The 22741-nt window shown below is 41.6% G+C and overlaps 1 protein-coding gene across 1 annotated transcript in view; it reads right to left on the bottom strand.

Annotated features, from left to right (window-relative positions):
• ptprt (protein tyrosine phosphatase receptor type T) overlaps positions 1–22741 on the bottom strand; it is a 266949-nt gene that overhangs the window by 206370 nt on the left and 37838 nt on the right. Inside the window, exon 2 of the mRNA XM_070902667.1 lies at positions 18169–18294. Within this exon, the coding sequence (XP_070758768.1) occupies positions 18169–18294 (126 nt within the window). The remainder of the gene's footprint in view (positions 1–18168; positions 18295–22741) is intronic.

Genomic DNA, 22741 nt, shown 5'->3' on the forward strand with positions numbered 1-22741 from the left:
CTCCATCATCAGTGGCTTGTAAACACAGACACCTCACCATTAGAGTGAAATTTACTTTCAATATGAGCCGAAAGAAAAAGCTTTTAAAGCATCAAAATCTAATTCATTTACCCCTATTACAGCAAATGGAGCAGGTGGTGTGTCTGTGTGTGTGTGTGTGTGTGTGTGTGTGTGTGTGTGTGAGCATTTGTGTGTGAGTGCCTGGGGAGTTTTGTGACTCTTCACAGACCTCATAAATAGCTTCCATAATGCTTTTACATTGGTTTACATTGCGGTTGGCTGGCTCTCTTCATTTGTACAGAACACAAAAGCCAAATTTTGACACTTCGCCAATACCTGGTGGTAAAAGGGAATTTAGGAGGCAAATAAAAGAGAGAAATCACAATGACGAGGCAAATGTTGGCAACTTTGCCTGAAAAAGAGAAGGGGAGCTCGTGGGATGATCAAAGCACTAACACTGAGAGGGTGAAGGTTCAATTGGCAGCAGGGCAGCTCGTCTGAGGATGTTTGTATAAAAGCATCCATAAAACAACACAGTTAGAATTATGTATGTACTGTATATGCATACAAATATAATATCATTTGCATGTTATCTCAATAAAATATTGTCAGCACCATGAAGAAGAAAAAAAAAAAAAAAACTTTCTATCTGCATAAGCTCCGTGACAAACTTTTTACAAAACAATGCTGTTTTGAGGCTCAGACATGAAAGCAGTTTGTGCAACAAAGCAGAAAGAACTGCAGACTAAATCGTTCTTTAATAGATCAATTACATCCCCAGATTTTCTGTTGAAACACGACGTCGATGCAAGATGTTCACAGAGTACGACGTGCTCAAATGGCTCCCTGGGGTCTCTGCTCAAAGCGTGCTGGTTTTTTTTGGCTGTGTAGCTCTTAAATCTCTCTTTCATTCTTCTTATCGGGTGTTTTGTGTCTGTCGTGTTTTGGATTAAGACGTCCTCCGAGCTATGAGCGAGGATCTCTTGCAGCTCTTTCAGCATCTAAGAGCTTGGTTTACATTTGTAATTTCGACTGGGTTTTTGAAATCCAGCGATAGCGATGTGATTTGATGGCGTAGCGAGACACCGTGTGTCCACATGTGGCCTGGAAACGTCTATCACGCAGCTCCGGTGGCTGTTTTTTTTTTTTCATCTTATTGTTCTGTCAGCTTTTCTTATACACCGACTCTTGTTCTCTGTGTCTGTAAAAGGCTTGTTATTCCAGTGTGACTGAATATTGACCAGAACTTAAACAATGGAAGTGAATTTTCAGGCGCTGTAACTGTAAGTATCTGTAAAGGCTTACTTCATTCTTCAAGAGCCCTTCACTACAAATATGTCAATTGTATGGAAAAAATAATATCATATTAAGTATATTATCGGTCTCATCTTATGTGTAGAAGTCGGAAATGTACTCATAAAGTGCTCATATTGATCTTGTTCTGTTGTTTTTGCACCCTGCAAACATTCTCCTTCAAAGCACTTGACTTGTTTTACTGTCTCGTATTAAGTGATATCAAGTTCATTTGTACATCCCAACATTACGAACAATGTGGGCTTTACAGGCTCACATCTTCAGTGGTTTCCAACCCAGCTCCCAGAGAGGACAGGTAAAACCTCCTCAAAAGGTCCAGGTGGGCACATCAAGAATGTGGGGAGGGGTAAGTAGCTGCATGACGCAGTGGAGTTGCTCACATGTCACCGGGAAGCTCCCTGAGGTGAACAGGAAGCTCGATGTTGCAGAAAACAAGCGTCTGAGCTAAACCGAACTCTATTGGCCAATATATCCAAATGTTAATTAGGCTCACGGGTGGGTGTAAAGATGCTGAGGAGGAGATATGTTGTAACCACAGAGGTTTCTTATGAATGAGTAAAGGGACCCTGAAGTGAAACTATCTGGATCAGAAACAGGAACATGTTGTTGGCTAGATGCTCCATCTGAAGCATTTCAGCACTTTTACACAAACTCACAAAAGTCAACTCATGACACTTTAGAAATAGAGCAGGTCTAGACCGACTCTTTATAATGTTATTACAGAGACCCGACAGTTCCCCTCGTCAGCATACTGAAGTGGATTGGTCAATAGACTACTTAACAATCAGCAAGACTTTACTTCTCAATTAAGGGCCTGTTCATCATGCACATAGTGTGCTAGCAAAATGCATGCTGACACAACTGTAACTGACATAATTGGTCTTTATTGCCTTCTGAAACCATCACTGCGCTGGATTCATATGTCAGTCTAACATTGACAGAAAACTTTCATGAGCCATTTTGGAAGGCAATAACAAACAACCTATTTTATCATTTATGTTGGACGACTAGTTAGAAAAATGTCTGTGCCCTTGCAGGTAGACCCCCACGCCTCACCCCTACCAAGAAAATAGACCACCAACTGTGGAGGCCATTCATTAAGTTGCTGCTGTTAAATAAGGAAGGAATGGATGAGGTGTCTCACACACACACACACACACAGGCGCCTGCAGGCCATCGTGAAGCTGCTATAATCCTTTCCTAATAAGGTGGCTAAGACAGGGAGATCGGCATTATCGATCAGGCCTTTAGGGAAAACCTCTCTTTCCTCACAGATGGGTGATCAATAGTGAGCCTATAAGTCACGCACACAACCAGACACGTGAACCCATACAGTAAATTCCGGCGCTAGACTCGACCCACGGGAACGCTAAATCCCAAAAGTCCTTGCTGTGCAGGTCACGGGTGGGTTGACCTATAGGAGATCGAAGACAGAGCATGTGACCGCTGACACTTGAGACAATGGATGGGAGGTCGTCCTCTGTTTTGCTCCGTCCCCGGCTGTCTCATCAGGCAACTTGTGTGTGTCTATGTGTGTGTGTGTGTGTGTGCTAGAAGAGACTGTTAGATTGAGAAAAGAAAAGGAAGAAAAAATATTATTAAAGAGCAGATAAAGGACGAAAGCTATAAAAGAGTGAAGAAGAAAGTGAACAAGAGGTGAAAGAAAAGGGAACCATCTATTGTATTTTTTCTCCCTCTGGAGTCTGTTGAGAACTGCAATCAGCACATCTATCCACACACACACACACACACACACACACACACACACACTGTCACATCACTACGACATAATTAAGCCACTACAGATGCAGCTAGTTAGTGAAGTGCATTTTCTGATTTCATTCTTTTCAAACATTACAGGTTAAAGTGCTCAGATGTCAGTTGGTTGAGCGGTTCGTCAGGTTTGTGAAGTGAATATTATATAAGAGTATATATTAGTTTTTGGGGTCGTATCCGGATGAAGATGTTCAGACTCAGTCTCAGACTGGATATCAGGTACCGGACGACAAAATGAAAATATGGTGTGTGGACAAAAAGTCGATGGTAACAAAAAGACGCAACTTTACGTTTTTTTCACGCTTTCTTTTTCACTGTTTCAACACTTTTGTGGTCTCAAGTGGTTCTTTGTGGAGCACTTGTTCACTATTGTTGGGAAACCACTTGTATTTCTTCTTTATAATTTAGTATTGTTTTGTTTTAGTATTATTTTCATCAATAACCAGCCATTTGGCCAAGATGCTGCCTGGATAATGTCTCTCTGTCAGTTGCACATCCATCACATTCTGCAGAGCAACCTCCCTGTTCTACTGGCGACGCTCTCGGCTTGTTTACAACCTGTCAAGTTCTTATTGCTCACGTTTCTCGCACGGTCGGACTTCGGCATCGGGAGGTTGCCCAGATCTCAGCGTTTACTTCAGTGAGAACAACGTTATCATAACTGAGTGCGATGATGACCGGAACGATGAACCTGTGAAAACTACGTGACCTGACGGAGAAGTCAGTGTCACGTCGAAGCTGAAGAGAAAGAGCGTGTGCGTCAATACGATGAGCAAGAAGCAAAAAACACAGACGTGAAAACAACAGCAGTGAGAGCTGAAAGTCATACTGCGCTCCAGCGAGGCTAAACAGCAGAGTCCCTTTAAAGCCTGAATCAGCAGCAGATTTACATTCATCATGCAGTCAAAACTCAAACTGGCCTTTTCATAAAAGTTTCATAAAACAGCTGAAGTTCAGTGGTATTTCCCTTTAATGAAGACGACCCCGCGGGGCTGATGCATTGCTCGGTGTAGCGTGTGTGTGTGTATGTGTGTGTGTGTGTGATGAGTAAAATGATGTGGTCTTTCCCTGCATCTCTGGAGTCCAGATATAATTACCAGTGGATAATGGTGTGTGTGTGTGTGTGTGTGTGTGTGTGTGTGTGTGTGTGAGCCAGGTGTGTTTGACCTTACACATACTGGCTTACGTTGCATGTGTAATGTGTGTGTGAGAGTGTGTGTGAGTGTGTGTTTACTAAGTGATGGATGACTCTCGGGCAGTGTAAAGTGAACGTGAAAAATGGTAATAAAGTTTAATATTGTTCCTGCAACGCAGATTTATGACACAAGGAATTAAACATTTCTCATTGGGACATTGATTTACAAACACACAAAAACACAGACACACACACAGCCTTGTACTTCTATACTTGTGAGGACCCTCATTGACATAATGCATTCAGTAGCCGCTGACCCTAACCTTAACCATCACAACTAAATGCCTAACCCCAACCCCAACCTTAAAACCACGTCTGAACCCTCAAACTGCCAAACCGAAGGTCTGACCGAAAGTGAAGCCACACACACACACACACACACACACACACACAGTGCACTCACAAGCGGAAATGCAAAATGTATGGACACAAAAAGTGGCCTGCACATTAGCAGACGTGCACACACAAATGACACATACACACTCACAAATTGACGCACAACAGAGACAAAGGTGCAAAATCCAGCACACACACAGCGTAGACAGAACATACACACACACACACACACACACACACACACACACACACACAGCTATTTGGTTTCCATATATCACTGGGTTTACGATTGCTCTCCACTATTCCCTGATTTCCTTCCTGTAGCACTGAACCTGTGGGTAATTGGCTTTTTAATGACTTCTGCATTTCCACACATTTCCCATCTTGGTTATTTGCCTTCTCAAGCGACATTTGAGAAGTTGCACTTCTCAAAGGGGGGTGGGGGGGGTGGGGGGGTTGACAGGTATTAAAGTAGAAGAATCAAAAGAAGTGAGAAAGAAAAAGAAGGAAAGACACACGAGGACACACATCTGCTGAGACTGTTTCCATCCATGTATTCAAATGCAAATTAGATATCTGAAATTACAAAGGCAAAAGGGATACAAATACAAATTCACTTGCTCTGAGTGGAAAATGTTTTGAGATTATACAATAAACAGCGAGTAAACATGTTTGTAGAATAAATAATGACATTTCCTTGGGATGATCAGCCTGATGAATGAGGCAATTTCAAAACAGCTGATGGAAAGACCACAGATTCATAATGTGTTTATTGTGCATTTAGTGCATTTAGTGCATTGATAACTGTTACTGAATTCAATTGCTGTCGCTTTTGTGCATTTATTATGTGTGTATCTCTTTATGTGCGCTGACCTACAGGAAAATATATTTGTCTAAATGTCGTGTGAGACTCTGCAGACATCAGTGGTTTCATATTTGCATACAGAACGCTGTGTGCTTGCGTGTTTGCGTGTGCACAAACTGCATGTGCATTTGCCTTTAAGCCACAGTGCATGTTGTTTTATACATATGTGAGCAGCCTGCGAAAGAGGTGTGTTACAGACAAATGAAGGGAGAGACCGACAGAAAGATCGAAAGACAGCGAGAGAGAAAGAGATCCCCGACACGGAAAACAGAAAAGTGCTTTGAAGTAACTTTGCTTCAGGTGTGTCAGCCAGTCAGTGGTGGACAGACAGACAGACAGACAGACAGACAGACTGACTTTCAAACTAAAAACAACAACTTTCATTCAACAAACACTCAAAGGCTGTGGTGACGTATCGGACTATTTTTAACCATAATAATATTAATAATTAATGCTGCAACATCAAGAACGGTTGAGAGCTGTGAGTACGGAGGCCTCTGGGTAATAAGCATCTTTCTGCCTTCTGGCCCAGCAGACTAATAACCCACTAGCACGCTAACAGGCACAAGAAATATTGATATTAAATAGTTTATTGTCATTATACTGATCCTCATGTCAAAGTGCCCTTTAGTGGGCCTGTGAGTTTGTCTATATCTTCTGCTGCGTGTTGTTGATGACATTTTTTTTAAGACTGTATTCATTACCCTCCGCCATGCATCACAGCATGTGTAGAATTACTTTTGCAGCCTTAAGTAAGCCCTGCATTATTTAAAAGCTGCATCTCACAACGTTGAGTCATCTAAAGGCATCTGCTTACACAGTAGAAGCTTGTTATTGATTGAATAATCTGTGGTTTTGAAATATTGACAGGAATTTCATGCACCAATTGTTTCTCATAACAGATGGAAAGAAGCTGTTATTCCTGCATTTATTCCTGGCAAGTATGTTTCTATACTTATTTTCCATAGTACGTTTAGAAAGTGCCATAATCAATGCAGTCTCTCACAATCTCTGAGATATAGTTCTGGCTGTGGAACTCCCTGAACTACAACAAATTCCCCTGTACACCCCAGGAGGAGAAGTCGCATCTGTGCGAGCTGAAGATGTTTCAGCTTGAGCAAAACATTTGAGCTCATTTCAAAATAAACGACCCCACGTCATGAACAGGAGAGGAGGAAAAACAGCACAAACATATACTCTGGGCTCAGACGCAGCTGGCGTGTACATTATTACGCAGCTACAGCTTACATTTGCACCGTACCAAAAGCCTCTGTCTTACGAATAAACAGAGCGCAAGAGGCAAAAATCCCCTTTACGTCGCACAATGAGGGAAAAACAAAGACTCGTGATTTGAGCAGCTCTGGGGAGCTATGATGCTGTGATAAAACAATCCCACTGGCTTCTCACAGTGACGACGACAACATTTATTTGGCACAACTTGACGGTTAAACTAATAACTCTACTGAGTTCCACATTTTATGTCTACGCTAGTATATTTGCTCATCTCTACATTGGAAGGCGATGGCCAAAATAATATGTTTGTACAACATGCATAAGTTGGGAAAACGGCGTCACCGGGTAAAAGCTGATCCAGGTAAAGTTTTTCTACCACCATTCACTTCAGCCGGTGAATTGGAGGTTGTTGCCTTAAAGTTTCCGTTGGCTGCAGCTGTTTCAGCATGTTTCAGCATGTTTCAGCATGTTTCAGCACTGTGGCCCACTGAACATAAAAATTAGGTTCAAAGGGAGATAATAGTCTTTTCTCTGCGTACAATGCAGGAGACATGTACACCTATTTTCCTATAAGAGCTTATTTCCTCTCTATTCGCCTCAAGGAGAAAATCACTCAGGGAAAAATACGGCTATTTTTATAACATGGCATCGACAACACACACACACACACACACACACACAGGTAGGCACACACAAAAACCCACCGCCAGTGGTCTCAAAGGCCCATTCGACTTGCGCGCACAGTAATATGGAGCCCACAGCTGGGTGTAGGGTATATAATCTAACCGCTAACTGCAAATGAAGAAAGAAACACATCAGGGGCTCAGATTAGATGGAGCTGGCAGAGATGGAAAATGAAACAGAGGCTGTCAATGATGTCTTTCTGCTTCTCTCTCTCTCTTCTTGTGATTATCACCCCCTTTTCTTCCAGGTTGTCTGTCATTTTCAGACATTATTGCCTTTCTCTCAGTCTCTCTCTCTCTCTCTCTCTCTCTTTCACACACACACATTCACATATAAACAGAGAGAGTTATCACTGGCCTACAGGGACCCATTACTTCTGTGATCCAAGGCTTTTATATGGTGGCTAGGTCTTAAAAATGGGCATTTATTGCTCCCCCTGATAAATCGTGAGTGTGTTATTCATTCAATCTGCTGTTTGCTTGGTTCTCTTTGGAAAAGCTAGAAGCAGATAAGAGCCTCCACATGCACATGCATGCAAGATTGTGTAATGTGTGTCTTTGAGTACGTATGGGAGAGAGTTTAAAAAGTCTATAATAAGAAGAATGACAAACAGAAAAGGGGCATAAAGAAGCAGAAGCTGAGTCTTATTAACACATACTACTATGGAGGGATAGTGTTTGGTCCACAGTATACAACAGCAGAACCAGGAAACTGCAACAGGACGCAATACATGAACGCCAGAAAGTGATACCCCAGTTTATGTGTGTAAATAAACAAGAACGACTGTGTTTTCAGGCATCTCGAGTCTCTATACGGACATAAAGCATATTGTCTGTAGAGGGAGATGCTGAAGTCAAATATCCAATCGAATTGTCTGTGAGGAGGAAACAGGATAAAAAAAAAAAGAGCCAATCACAGGCAGTTGTATCTTCATCAAGAGCAAACCATAATTAGGAAAAAACACAATCAGACCGTCTTAAAGGAAAAGCAAGACAGAGGTTCAATCTCATAGCATGATGGAAAATATGTTGTAACCAAGACTGTCCAGAACCAGTTTGTGTTTTTTGAATGGAAGCGAGCTATGAAATTGATTTTTGTTTTTCTGTACATTTTATCCATTTCACCGTCTCCTCAACATGAACTCCTTTAACATCCTTCATCTTTAGGGCTTCAGTCATCGCCTTGATGCAAACTTTAGGTACTTTTCCATTACTTTCCGTAACCGAGTTGGATCACGTCCATGACTTAAAAATGCAATTCCTTCCAGGTTTGTCGATGCTGTTTTGTTTCTGAGAGCACAGCAGGCTGATTTTCATGCCTGATAGGTTGAACTCAAACAGCTTTGACAAACAAATGTGTAAATCAAAACTATATGATTGTCTCTTGGGGAATTTAATACAATTTCTGATTTCCTTTTCTGGAAAATATCTTTTAAAACCCAGTGATATCCCAGTGACGTATTCCTAACTTTAGAAATAATCTAATCTCCCAATTACCTGTTTCTCTGACGTACCTGCTTTTCCATATAGCCATTATCTGTTCAGCCAACTATCCATTCATCCTCCCCCTCTTTCCCCTTTTCCCTTCTCTCTGACTCTTTTGTCTTCCTATCCTTTTCCCTCCCTTCATCCTGTTCTCTTATCTGCTGCTGCGTCTGTCACTGACGGCTCTATCTGCTCTAGTCGGAGTTACAAAGGGATTTTACCACTCAGGTAATCCATCTATCTTCATCTCACACTCTCTCTGTGGATGTATAATGCTGCTATAACGGCTTCACTCCGAAAGAGACTGACAGCTCCATGCAGCTCCATGCAGCTCCCAGAGCGATGTTTCAATGGGAGCCGGGATTCATAATCACCCTTGCTTATCCTAAAAGGAAAGTGCTGTTTAACATTTACGAAGACTTTTTACTCGCAGTTATTTACCCCGGAAAGTTGGCAGAGGAATGCCCATGCCCCCCCCTTTCATTTATAAAATGACATTTTACTCACCAACTCCATGAGTAAAAATCTGAAGGCACGGCAGCACGACCGCAAGTAACACGTGTAGTTCAGATCAGGCTACTTTTAACTGTCTGTAAATAGTTTTAATTCTTCCGTACAGTTGTGATTGGCTGTGTCGCAAAACAGTGTGAAAGGAACGACGGCCGAAGCTATTAAAACATGTCCCACGAAGTACTATAAAAGAGTGGTCGGACTAGTTGGGATTGAATGCTTAAGGCACTTTGACTGCATCTGTTAAGGTGGCTTCTATTTCGTATACATTTAAGCAACCAGCCAGGAGGAGCCAATAGTGGTGAGTGGAGCTTTTGCAACCTAAAAACTTGGACTGAAAGGAACTCTCAGGTATGATTGCTGAGATGGTTAAACATCATTTTGAATCATACTTTGTCACGATAATGTTTTTAAGGTGACCAAATGAATAAAATACCGCCTACAAACCAGCAGAATCATCTGCATCTGCAACATTGATGATAACATGATAATCGCATCGCTGTTTCTTACCCATAAGATAAATATGCATGTAATTATCACCATATGACTTCATATATGTATTCAATCTCTATCGTGTTGAATAAAATTCCTCCTTGTTGATTTCTCTCACTCTAATCCTTTTTCCACATATTAGCACTGTTATTTTATTATTATTAAAATTAAACTTACTTTGCTCAAGGCTGTTTCCTCCTTAATAAAGCATTTAAATATTCTGCCTGTCATTAATCGGGCCACTTGGCATGCAGACTTAGGCGAGGATTAAGCTAGCAGGGTGCGTTCGCCCACTGCACAAAACACATTATCTAGAATCTATCATAGAAAAGTAGGATGAGAACTTTTCCCATGTAGTAATGAGTACAGTCATCACTGTAAATATAAGTTTTTAAAAGGCAGGTCAAACTAAACTGCAGGGTAAAATATGACCGCTAGCTGTAACAACCAGCCAGACTATATATAAGATATATGTCAAATTATGTCATGAAGCTTTATTGCAGAATAAACAAACTGGGCTGCAGCGGCGGACGTCTTCTCAAAGACGACTGGATAGAAAACGGTTTGTGTCTGTCTGTCGTTGTAACCCCCGAGCTGCCATTTCCCACTTCTCCGTCTTCTTTACGCTCAAACCCAAAGCTAACCACTCGCAGCTTTCTCTCAGTTAACACTGCAGAAAAATGTAGGTATTTGCACAGCGGCTGTCTGTCACCCTGTCAATGCGTTATTATCGCTTTGCGCCATTTGTCATTTCTCCAGCCCTCGCTGCTTCCCGCCCGCCCACAAATCACAAATGCAATCAAGCCGGGCCCCCGACAAGGGCCCTCGAATCACCACCAGCGACCAAAAAAGCGGATGGGATATTTAACCTCTGTACCCATCAGCAGCCACTTGACACACACACACACATATATACACACACGATTAATGCTATTCGGCTGTCACACGCTATAATTCAGAAGTCTATTACTGATGGCAGATTTAAACAAGGCATGATGGTGTGTGTGTGTGTGTGTGTGTGTACTGTATATTTCAGTTTGTGACAAAGTGTACAGATGTGGTTGTGTGATAAATATGTGTCATAACTGAATGGTGAGGCACTCTCTGATTAGTAGTGATTTGTTTTCAGCCTCTCGAAGGAAAAATAAAAGGCAGCACTGATGAGCAGACACACACACACACACACACACGCAGATAAAAACACACAGATACGAGAAAAATGTCAAAATACAACTTGAGACGTTCATCACAGTTCAAACATACTTTTCTGTCAAGCTGTCAAATCTAAAAAATAACATCGACGGAAACTGAGAGGCAAATTTAGGACAAAGACGCCTCAGGAGGAATGAATGTCTGGGAGAACGAAGGTGCAGAGAGGGGGGGGGGGGGGAATGAAAGTCAAGAAAGAACGAAGACAGGCAGAGCTGTAAAGCTTTGTGCAACACAGTTTGGGTCCTGGATTGTCAGTCAGCGCAAACATCAACTCTTCAAATGACAGGATACACCCACAAACACACACACACACACACACACACACACACACACCTCTGGCATTGTTAGCTGAGCTCTGGCTAGCTTTCTTTAAAATCACCTAAGAGAGAGGAGGAAAAAAAGTGTATATTTCATTTGGCTGTCAAGCTTTCACAAGCCTGCAAAACGTCGAGGGAAAGGGGAGATTTCACACTTGCTCAGAGAATAGAGGATATATGAGAACACTGAAAAGGCTTCGAGTGCTTTACTGTGACATCCGTAGGTGGTGGCAGAGGGAAGAGACTGACTGATCGAACAGTCCCGATCGGCTGACCGTTATGAGGCTGTAGATGAACTCAAGTTAAGTTATGTAGCGTTGAAGCAGTTTGCTCAAGTTTGACTCTCATCCAACCCTCTGGACCACACAGTATTTACAGCTGAATCTGTGGATATGTGCAAAGCGTCTGTAGCGCTAGTTCTAACGTAGCATACAATGTTTGAATGCATTTATAGGCCACACACACACACACACACACACACACACACACGCACACACAGGTGTTGTGATGTCCGCGTGGGCGTGTGCAGACTGCGCTTGACTGACATCTCTCTCGCTCTCCAGTTGGCAGGACGACGTACATCTTTGTTCGTTGCTGTTCGTCTGTGTTGGTGGCGCGTAATGATCAGGGCAGCTGTGCCTAAGTTCAACCAGAGCAGAGGACTAATCTGCCGGAATAACTCACAAACACCTGTGCAAGTGTGCAGACCTTTCAAAGCCCCCGTATGTTGTGCAATAACTTCCAGGTTCATTGCATGTCACACTGTGCAAAGAGGGCGGGGGGGGGGGGTCTGTGTCCACGTATGATATCAGTCATATCAGCCAGTGTATATATTGGTAAGTGTCCTTACAAGCATTTGCTCTTCTGGGACTTATTACATTTCTTACTTCCATCTGCATGTGTGATTATTAGAAGCTAATAATGCCTGTACAATTTTATATACCAGGTACGGTGAATAGTTATCATTTCACACTCATACAATGTAAAGCTGCGAGTGAAGACCTTTTCATCTTTATCTGTTACTTTTAATACAGTGTTTTCTTCTCTTATAATTACCCTCCGTATCATCTTGAACAGTCTTTTTATATTCTCTTCTCATCTGTTTACTTGTCTCAGCTGCTGCAAGAGCCCGATTTCCCTTCAGGGATCATTAAATCTTCATCTACTCAATCTAATTCACAGAAAGGCGAGACAGCGATTGTCTGTCACTGTTCAAACCACAAATGAACGCGTTTCTGTCATTCTCCGACTTCAAAAACACAAAGACGCACAACTGCCAGCAGAGATGGTGGTTTTACCGCCTCTTTCCAGAACATGAAACTAAAACATTCACAAAGACAATATCAGCCAAATAAATCTGTGATGTAGAACCAGAAGGAAGACAGCAGGAGAAAGTAAACAGTAAAGAACACACAGTGTCTGAGGTGAGCTTTATATGGTCATATTAGGCTTATAGGACTATTTCCTGTTGCAGAAGTTTGGTCAATTTTTGGAGCGTGAATTCTGTTATCTAGAAGCTAGCTAACAACAACAACATTAGTTGCTTTGACAAACTAGCTTCTGGGTAACTTGGCGAGCTAAAGTACGGACGGTTTATATTCATTTATTTAATTGGTTTAGTCGGGCCAATGTTGTCAAGCCACAACGTAAGTCGTTATGATATAGATAGAAATAAAGCGATACTGAACCAAACGGCAATTACCAACCAGCTGTGCAGCTCTTAACACGGCTTCAGATAACACTGACCTTTACCAAGACTACAACAAACGTTTAAGGCCACTTTTAAGACATTACGTATTTTCAATTGTACGTCCAAGAAATTGCCTTTTCGAACGGACAGACTTGAGTCATCAAGGAAAACTCTTTCTGCCTTTGTGTCAGTCGGTGAGTTTGTCCCCCGTCCTCGTCTCCTTTCTTTCGGTTTCTTTCACAGTTTCTGTCTCCCTTTCTATCTTTCTGGATGCTTGTCTGTCTGCCTTTGACAGACTCTTTTGTGTCTTTTTCCATTTACATGGCTCTGAAGTCTTTCTTTGTGTTCTACGGCGACAGGCTATCTCTCAGTCTTCTTGTGCCTCCTGTTAAGTGTTATCTTACTTCCACTCTGTTTGCACTCTCCAAAGTCAGTCAGTTTCTGTCTCGGTGTGTCCTTTTATGTCTCTACTTTTTTTAATTGAAGAATCTCAAACTTTCCCAAATCCTCAAAGTCTTTTACCTTTTTCTCTGCATTCTTTTTTTAATGAAAGATATTCTCATCCGGTTTCAGTGTCTCGATCACATAGTTTGGACTTTTTCTTTCTCCTGTGTGCATGACAGGCCGTCTCTCTCTTTTTATTTGACGGTGTATCAGCACACACTTGCACGACGTTCAGTGTGTATGACAAACACACACTCTTTGAGGGGGTTTCATATGCTGAAGATGCTTCAGTACATAGATGGTGATTTTTCTCTATTTTCTCATTTATTAATACATTTCTCTCAATCACCCTCTAACTCTCTCTCTCTCTCTCTCTCTATGTGTTTTTTTTTTCTGTCTCTCTATCTTCACTCTTCCTCCTCCTCCTCCTCCCCCCCCCCTCGCTCTCTCTCTCTCTGATCATGTTTCACGTTTCAGATTGTGGCCCGTGTTGATGGGTGCTGAAAACATCGACTGGCTTTGATGTTTGATGTCTGCTGCTCGTGTGAGTTTGTCTCGCTCAGCCTGGGGTTTGAAGGTAATAAGAGGTATGAGAGTGTGTGTGTTTGTGTGTGTGTGTGTGTGTGTGTGTGTGTGTGTGTGTATAGGGCCAGGCAGGGAGTATTGCAAAAGCAGAAAAGCCTCTCTTTTCTTTTGGCGATTTGCAGGTTTGGGAAAGTTTGACAGTGAAATACGTTTACTGCGGTGGCATTTTTTTTTTGTAGCTCATGTTTATTGTTATTTTGAAAAACGCTGGCCGGAGCTCAGCTAAGAATACCAGAAGTGTGCATTTATGAGTGTGTGTCAGTCAAGCACAGCAACTGAACATAACCGTATATATAAAAAGCCAAACAGAAAGAATGCATTTATTTATGGAAGACGGCAATAACCTGTTAACATATTCCATTTCAAGCTCTTTGTACAGTCTCACATACGTGACCTTTAGTCTACGTTACAGGAAACATATGAAGTTTTATCATGATTATTCAAAACACTAATATGCTGTCACCAGGAATGTGGGTGTGCATCTTATTCCATGTCCTACATATTCTTTTGGGGTCAGTTTGCATGTTTGTTTTTTAATCTAGTTGTCATTTTGTCGCGTTAAAGTAGGTTTTAGCTTCGAATTCATGAACTCTCCAGACTGTGAGATGATTATGTGTATGAGCAGGTGATGAAAGATAGAAAAACACTCACGCCCATCCAATCTTGTCACATTTATAAATTGTGGGTGAGGATTATATTATTCCATGTCAATACAGAGATGATGAAAGAAGAAGTTAACAAAGCGCTCATTTCAATCCAATCATGCTTAACCCTGAGATCTATAAACTGTCAGGACTATGGACTATATGACAACGAGGTCTAAATGGAGAGAGAGAGAGAGAGAGAGATGGAGAGAGTGATGGTGCCAATCCAATCTTATCAGATCTACAAGCTGTCAAGTGTGGGTTACGCTCTATGACAACCATATCAACCACATCAATATTATGGAGGTGAGGCGAGAAAGAGGATTATATGACAACTGTGTCGATAATGGAAGCAAGGAGACAAAAGCAAGAGGCTTATTTTACCCCCGCATACATGCACATGGTGTACCCAAACTGGTGGCAAACATCTCAAACATTAGAGAGCTTTGAGTAAACATGCAGCTTCAAATCACAAAGGAAGCACAGACGATTTCTGAATATTGATGCGTACGCGTACAGCATTTAAACTGAGCCTTGACGCTGAACGTTTTTGAGATATTTCATCTACTCTACAGCAGACTACAGCAAAACAGCCTGTTTTACCAATAGTTTTGGTTCTGATGGTACATTCTGACGACACCGGTCACCTCTTGCATGACGGAAAGATGAATTGTCATGAGTAAAGACATCACAGTCACCACACAATGTCTCATGACACAATGGCATTAGAGGAGTTCTCCACCACTTCAAACATTAAAGAAATCTCATCTGATAAATGAAAGTTATAATCCCCTTTTCTTCTTTTTGGTTTTCTCCGCGGCTTAATGGCTCGATCTCTGGCAACTGGTCAATGAATATGACATTTCTGACCACCCCGAAAACATCTGAGTTGGTGACTCGATAAGCGTTATGTTGCATCAGTGCCTGCTAAAAGCAGCTCATTTGAACCTTCTTTAATCTTGCAGTCTGCAGACAGAAGACATGTGAACATATTTTGGTAGCGAACAGGGGGCACATTCAGAGGTTGTTATTACCATCACATGAACATCTAATGAGATGTAATCACATGACTGCAGGTTGGGATGATACAAAAAGGAAATCTCTACAAGCTTTTGTGTGCGTTTCAGCCATAAGATGCTCTGCACGGTACGAACACGTACCTGTTTTGTCCAAAAATTGTCAAAAGACTTGAAAACAATCATTCTACTTTTTTCATATAATAGCTTTAGTCCGTGGCAGTAATGTATTGATACAACATGGCACTGATACTTTAGGATAGCCATCCTAGGTCCAGTCTGAGTACATCAGTACACTTATCATCATGAAAAAAAAAGGACTAAACGCGAGAGACAGACAAAAAGACTGACAGACAATTTGTTCTTGTCCTGCCTTATCAGGTCTATAGCTGTCAGGGCAGCGTGCAGTCGATAAGTTGTCTATGATGAGAAGGGCTTATAGGCCGTGATGGCTATTGCCCCTGACAACTACCGCCCGCAACGATAGATAAGACAGATAACTGACATGAGACATATATACTGAGAGAGGGACGGACTGGCATGGCGCTCACGCCCGTTCAATCGTATCAGATCTTCGGTACAAGATCTTGGTCTGGTGAGTGGAGGGTGCGGCTGACAGATCTCTCTCTCCACCACTTCTGACATGTCAGAGACAACGATGGGAGGGAGAGATAATGACGATGATGTATGAGAGCAATAATTGACACGACTGAGAGATAATATATGATAGAGAGCGAGGGAAGAAGGGGGGGGTTATAGGGTCTTTGGGTGCAACGTGAGCATGATAGGATGAATGGTTAGAGAGACAGGGAGCAAGGAAAAACACATTTCTCTGTGGTGATCTCAATGCCTGAACTAGTGAAGAATTAGTTCAGCCCACCCAGGAGATAACTTTTATCTGGTGAGGTCCTTCCACTCCTATACAGAACCAACTTTAACAAAACTGTCAACAAAAGCGGGCATGTTAGTGCAGCCGAGTCAAACGCTGGGTCTGTGTAAAGTCAATGGGTGGCTCAGAGGAGCTTCTATTGTGCACCGCACTCACAGTTCTCCTCTTGGCAACGGCGCAGTAGATTATTATATCACTAACCTAGACCTGTTCTATCTGAGTGCATTCACAGGCCGTTCTCCTGACACCATTATCTGACCGCAGCAACATTACAATCTACATCAAAAAGACGGACAAAAAGCAATCAGACACCAAATAGTTTGATCACAACAAGACCATTTCCTGTCTATCGTACCCTCAAAACGGCATAATCTGGGCTGTGTTAGATACTAACAACATATTCAACACTGTGGCAGATTTATCCAGCTTGACAGAGAAAAAGAGTAGAAGTATGGAGAGGACGTCCCTTCTGGCTTTTTCATAATTTGACGACTTTGGAAACACGGTTTCTGATAAACAGTCGTGTCAGTCAGATAAGTAAAGAGATTTAAGAGACAGAAAGTGTGAAAGAGAGAGAGTGGGCGAGGGAAAGGGAGTAAAAAGGGCAGAAGTGTGTGAGGGAACGAGACGGATAGACGGGCCGTCTGACTGCCATTTGGCGTTTGACAGGCGGAGAGAGAGACCCAGCTGGGGTCACGTCACGGTCTGTCTGCTGAGTTATATCAGCCTGCCAGCTCAGATGGACAGAAGGAGATATCAAGTGTTTATGTTTTCTCTTAAAGCAGAAAGAAAGTGTTTTTTAAAACGTTACACTTTTTTAACGTACCGCTTTAACAATAAAGATGTTGTGGTCCCGCAGCACAACACTGGTGACAATGATTACTTGGACGAGGTGGCTAAATCTTCAAGACAGTAAAATCTGGCATGAAACTGAGCAAAAGATACGTGCAGTCTAAAGTTATCAGACCTTAGAATTACTGAATAAGTAGACACCCCACACATTGTTTCACCAACGTGCGCGATTTGTTTGTCCTTACAGTCAGAAAGCCGAAATCTCATGGGGGCATCAATTTTGTTTTTGTTTGTTTCTGTAGCAAAACACAAAGCGATCTCAATCACAAACAATTTGCCTTTCTAATTTATGCAGCAATTTTCACATAAAAGACAAAGAAATGGACTGGATGTGGATTAGTATTTTTCCCACTATATGACGTCCTGATTCCGGTCTGTAAATAATGTAAATAATGCTGATGAGAATCAGGACCAGTGACTGTATCAGGACTGTCAACACCAACTGGCCCAGACCGGAACAGACCTCTTCCAACGTGGGCGGACAAATTGTGATGCCCAAATCATAACTGGCCCCACCAATAGTAACGTCTGTGTCCCCACCTTCACTGGTGGGTCATAAGTAAAGTTTGGTGGATTACATAATATAAAGAATACAGAGAGAAACACAGAGAAACATATGTAGCATCCTACCAGTAGGCAGAGCAGGGTCCATGGTGGGTTTTTCCCAGGAGTTGACTTGTTCCCAGGTAAATCCATTGGTTCCTAGAGAAACGCTGTACCCACAGCTGCTATATGACTCCTCAAATGTACAGCCACCTAAACAGAGAGAGAGAAAGAGACTCGTGAAATTGCAGATGACACAAATTTTCACTGAGCAAGCAATAAGAGAGCGGCACGTCCAGCTGACAGCCGTCAGATCAACAAGATGTAGACTATTAATCAGACTGAATCGTGCAAAGAAAGCTCTCAAAGTTACACTTGACCTTTGTCCAGCTGGTGATGTCAGAACTAAAGGTTTTCTAAGATTGTTGATCAGCTGGTGTGTTTAAATAATCCAGGTCCAAGTGTATCGACCACAGGGGGCAGCAAACACTATCGCTATCAATAACAGCTTCTACATACTGTAGAGCGGGAATACATTGAATGACTAATGCCGGCCATGAAAAGAATTACAAATGGAGTTTGATGAAATGAAAATCTTTACAACTTCTGTTATTCACCATATTTGAGATTAAAGTCTACACCCCAGTACGAGTTTTTAAACCGCATCTTTAATCACTTCAATAAGGTTTGAATTTTTGTTTTGAAAACAGCTTTCATAAACTGCTCTGGTATTGTTAACATTATTATACTAATTAAGTTATCAGCATGAATTGAAAGAGCCAGTGCAAGACAGACACTGTCACAGTTTATCAGAGAAGAGAAGAGAGCCGAGGGGGAGAAAGAAAGTGAGAAAGGGAGAGAGTTTGCCTTTATGAAGGGCGGGGGGAGGTGGGGGGGGGGGGGCAGATGAAGAGAAAGCTCTATGTGTCAACATGATTAAGTCACAGAGTCTCATCGTTATTTCATGGCCCGGCTAAGACACATTTTCCACCGCATTAGCCTTCTCTGCTAGCCTAGAGCACTGCACACACACACACACACACACACACACACACACACACACGCTTCCCTAATTAGACATATGCTTTGACACACAACCATTTTAATTTGTTTTGAAGCATTTCAAATGGAGGAACGTCATTGCTTTATTCATGAAATCACTTAATGCTTTTTTCTTTTCTGCTTCTTTGGTGCTGTCATATCCTGAGAGTGCATTTGTCAGTTTAGACCTCATCCAAACAAAAGAAAAGCTTCTTGTCATCCGACTCTAGCTGTAACATGGTTGTAGACTACAATGAAACCAAAGCCCGAGGACTTGCTGAAGTCATTCAGCACACTTGAGGGACTCCATAATACTAGAAACTTTCTGAGGCGGATCTAAATGATGGCAAACAATCAGTTTTTACTAACATTTACTTGTTTTAATGTACCTTATTTAATGTTTAGTGCAAATTGGCGAATGCTAGCATGCTAATATGCTGAACTAACATTTACCTGCTTAAAATAGGCCTGTTAGCATCAGCGCCATTGTGAGCATGTTAGCAAGTGCAGCCTCACAAAATCGCTGGCTGTAGACTCTCAGTCTTGTTATAACAAGTATGTTACATGTCACTTGAGCATCATACACTGTGTAGTTTAGCTGCAAAACCTTGCAGTCTGATCACCAAAGTGCGCTCTGAAGCAGCAGTAGTGTCTTATCCGCCCATCACTATGTTAACTTACTTTGACATAAGTTTAAGATTAAGTAGATTTGTCTCAACGATTCAGTTTTTTCACCATCTTCTCTTGAGTTGCATGTGTGACGTAGTCCAACACTGTCTGCCTCCTGTACAACAGTACGACGACACATATACCCTAAAATATAAAATGCAAGAAATGTATAATATAGTTTTGATAATGCCTCGTCAAGCAAGACTTACATCAACTGGGAAATACAATTTGAAAAAAAAAGAAAAGGAATCTGTATTCCCTTTGAAAAACAACCTCCAGCAGTGGGTGAAAACTAGGAAAAACACTGTTTTTCTTACAGATATGAAAATAGCTGTTATAAATTAATCAATACTGAGATAATTAGCCTTTATCGCCCCCTCGTTGTTCAGTGATCTCATTAGAAATGAAAAGAAATCAAAGTGATCTCATTAGAACAGAGTTGTGAACAGGCAAGGAGGGGCTGTGGGGGATCTAGCATCAATATTCAATATCGGATCTGCAGTATTAAGACCGCTACCAGGGGATGAGAGGGAGAAGTGGCTCACAGCGGTAGGCGAGACTGTGTGTGTGTGTGTGTGTGTGTGTGTGTGTGTGTGTGTGTGTGTGTGTCAATGCCCCTGATCTAGTTAAAATCAGTACAACACCTCCCTTCCCTGCGTCTCATTGACGCAAACACACACATATAATTACATGTTCTGTATATATATATATGTATATATGTGTGTGTGTGTGTGTGTGTGTGTGTGTGATGTAGAGAAAGAGACTAAGCGTGGTGAAGACAGAAACATGTATGTGGTCATGTATGGATATGTGTACAGTGTGTGTGTGTGTGTGCATGTATTAGTGTGACACACAGAACAAGCAGAATCCCTTCATCTCTGCTAATTAACATTCCTGTAACCAGTATGATAAAATATTGATACGATGACTAGAGCATACCCCCACACACACACACACACACACACACACACAGCCGCCACCCACACCATCATCATTTGAATTTGGCAGCCATGTTCAATCAATATTTATATAAAAGTTTACTTAAAAAGTTAACACACATTTCCCTCATTGTTTACATTCTGCTGCTCGTCTTCTGTTGTCAACCAACAGACCTCCAGCTGTCACCATGCAGAACCTTTACCAGAACCTTTTACCTCAAACAATGAGTGTGAGATGTTCTGCTGCGACAGTCATGAATGATAGTTGTATACACACACACACACACGGTGGTTCACACTGAAAACACCTTGCGGTCTGATCTGTACTGTGGGACTGTGGGCCAGCAGCTGCAGCTGAATCGCTCTCTGAAATGGTAACGGTGTGATCACACTAGCACCAGTTTCTCACTTAGCTGAAATACATCCCATAACTGATAACCATATCTTTCGTTGCGTTTTTCAGCGCCACTCACTTGTTCCTACGTTCACTAACAAAGGTGTTGAGATGTTGTCACCCTCCAAACTTTAATCAAGTAGTTTTAGTTGCCTAAAAGCAACCAAACTTTAACAATAATGGCAGCAGATCCAAAAAGGTGAATTTAATTTTGTTGTTAAAACTTGCTTTAAAAACTCCAGAATCCCCAAAGTAACCAGGTACGTAACCAACGTATATGGTAAGTGCTGATTGAGTAGTATTAAAGGTACATCAAAGGTGAAGAGAAATCTGAATTATTTTAGAGGTTAGCACCAACACGAACGCTGAATGCAGCCCCTCTAGAAACGTAGTCTTTGACATGTTTATTTTGGAAAGCTTTGAATGACTGGGATGAACTCTTCACCTTGTTTTCTGCGCTTGCCAAATAGAATATTCATCAGAAACAAATTCACTTCAGCAGGGAGAGAAAGGAGCAGAAAATCTGATTGTTGATGGTCCACAGCCAATTAAATATTTCATCTTTGTGAGCGTTTGTTGAGCATTTCTCCTCCTTTTCTGCTGCTCTGTAAATCAAACCTGTGATTCCAGCAACAGAAAAGCCTCTTCAGGCGCTCGGTCAGTGTGCTGCTTCAAACTCGTTTTTCAGTTGAGTCATTCCAAGTCTTCGCTTCATAGACCCAATGACTGTTTCCATCCTAATTTCGCTTTTTTTCAATTAAAACAGTGTCGACCAATTAATAGCTGACAGAGAAATTACAAGGACTTGTCCTTGTTGTTGTCGCTGCAGTTGAGATGTAATTTGTTTTGCTGTCAAAGACATTCTCACCAAAGCCTAATAAGGAAAATAGCAATTATTTTTCACATAATGGAGTGTCAATGCGTGTGTGTGTGTGTGTGTGTGTGTGTGTGTACAAGGTGGCTAAATCAGACACAAAATGAATCGTGTTTTGAGATTTCTCAACCAAATTCAATTTCTATCCATTTTGAGTGATGAATTCCAAGTAATGGTTTCATTTTTTTTTGTGTAAAGAGTGCGTGCATGTATGTGTGTGTGTGTGTGTGTGTTTAAGTAATAAGTCAGATCACCCTCCCAGTTTCAAGTCATTGTACCTTTGTCACATGTTATCAAACAGTCGATATCTCGCATAAGAATCATTGAAATGAGCTTATTTTAATGTATTATGACCATAAATAAAACATGACATCATAATCACATCAAGGTATGACGTGTATTACAGTTTACTACTGCTATAAAGTCATACAAAATCCCTTAACTAACATAACTACTTGTTTTATATGTAAAGAGGTTATTGGGTATTCATGCATTCAGAACTGATTTTTCTGCTTCAGCTCACATCTGGTCCATTCAGACATGTGGTTAGACGGCATGGATCAGACTTGCTCTATATCACTATAATACACACAAACACAACAGATATTATGCAAGCAACCTGGCTTTCATCCACAAACACTCACATACACGCAGATACAGCAAAGTGAACACACAACAAGAGCCGCAAAAATAACTGCGCCCTGAACATACCCACTTACACACTCGCATAAACACGTCCTGCAA

The sequence above is a fragment of the Enoplosus armatus genome, chromosome 3, assembly GCF_043641665.1.
Source record: "Enoplosus armatus isolate fEnoArm2 chromosome 3, fEnoArm2.hap1, whole genome shotgun sequence".
Classification (NCBI taxonomy): Eukaryota; Metazoa; Chordata; class Actinopteri; order Centrarchiformes; family Enoplosidae; genus Enoplosus; species Enoplosus armatus.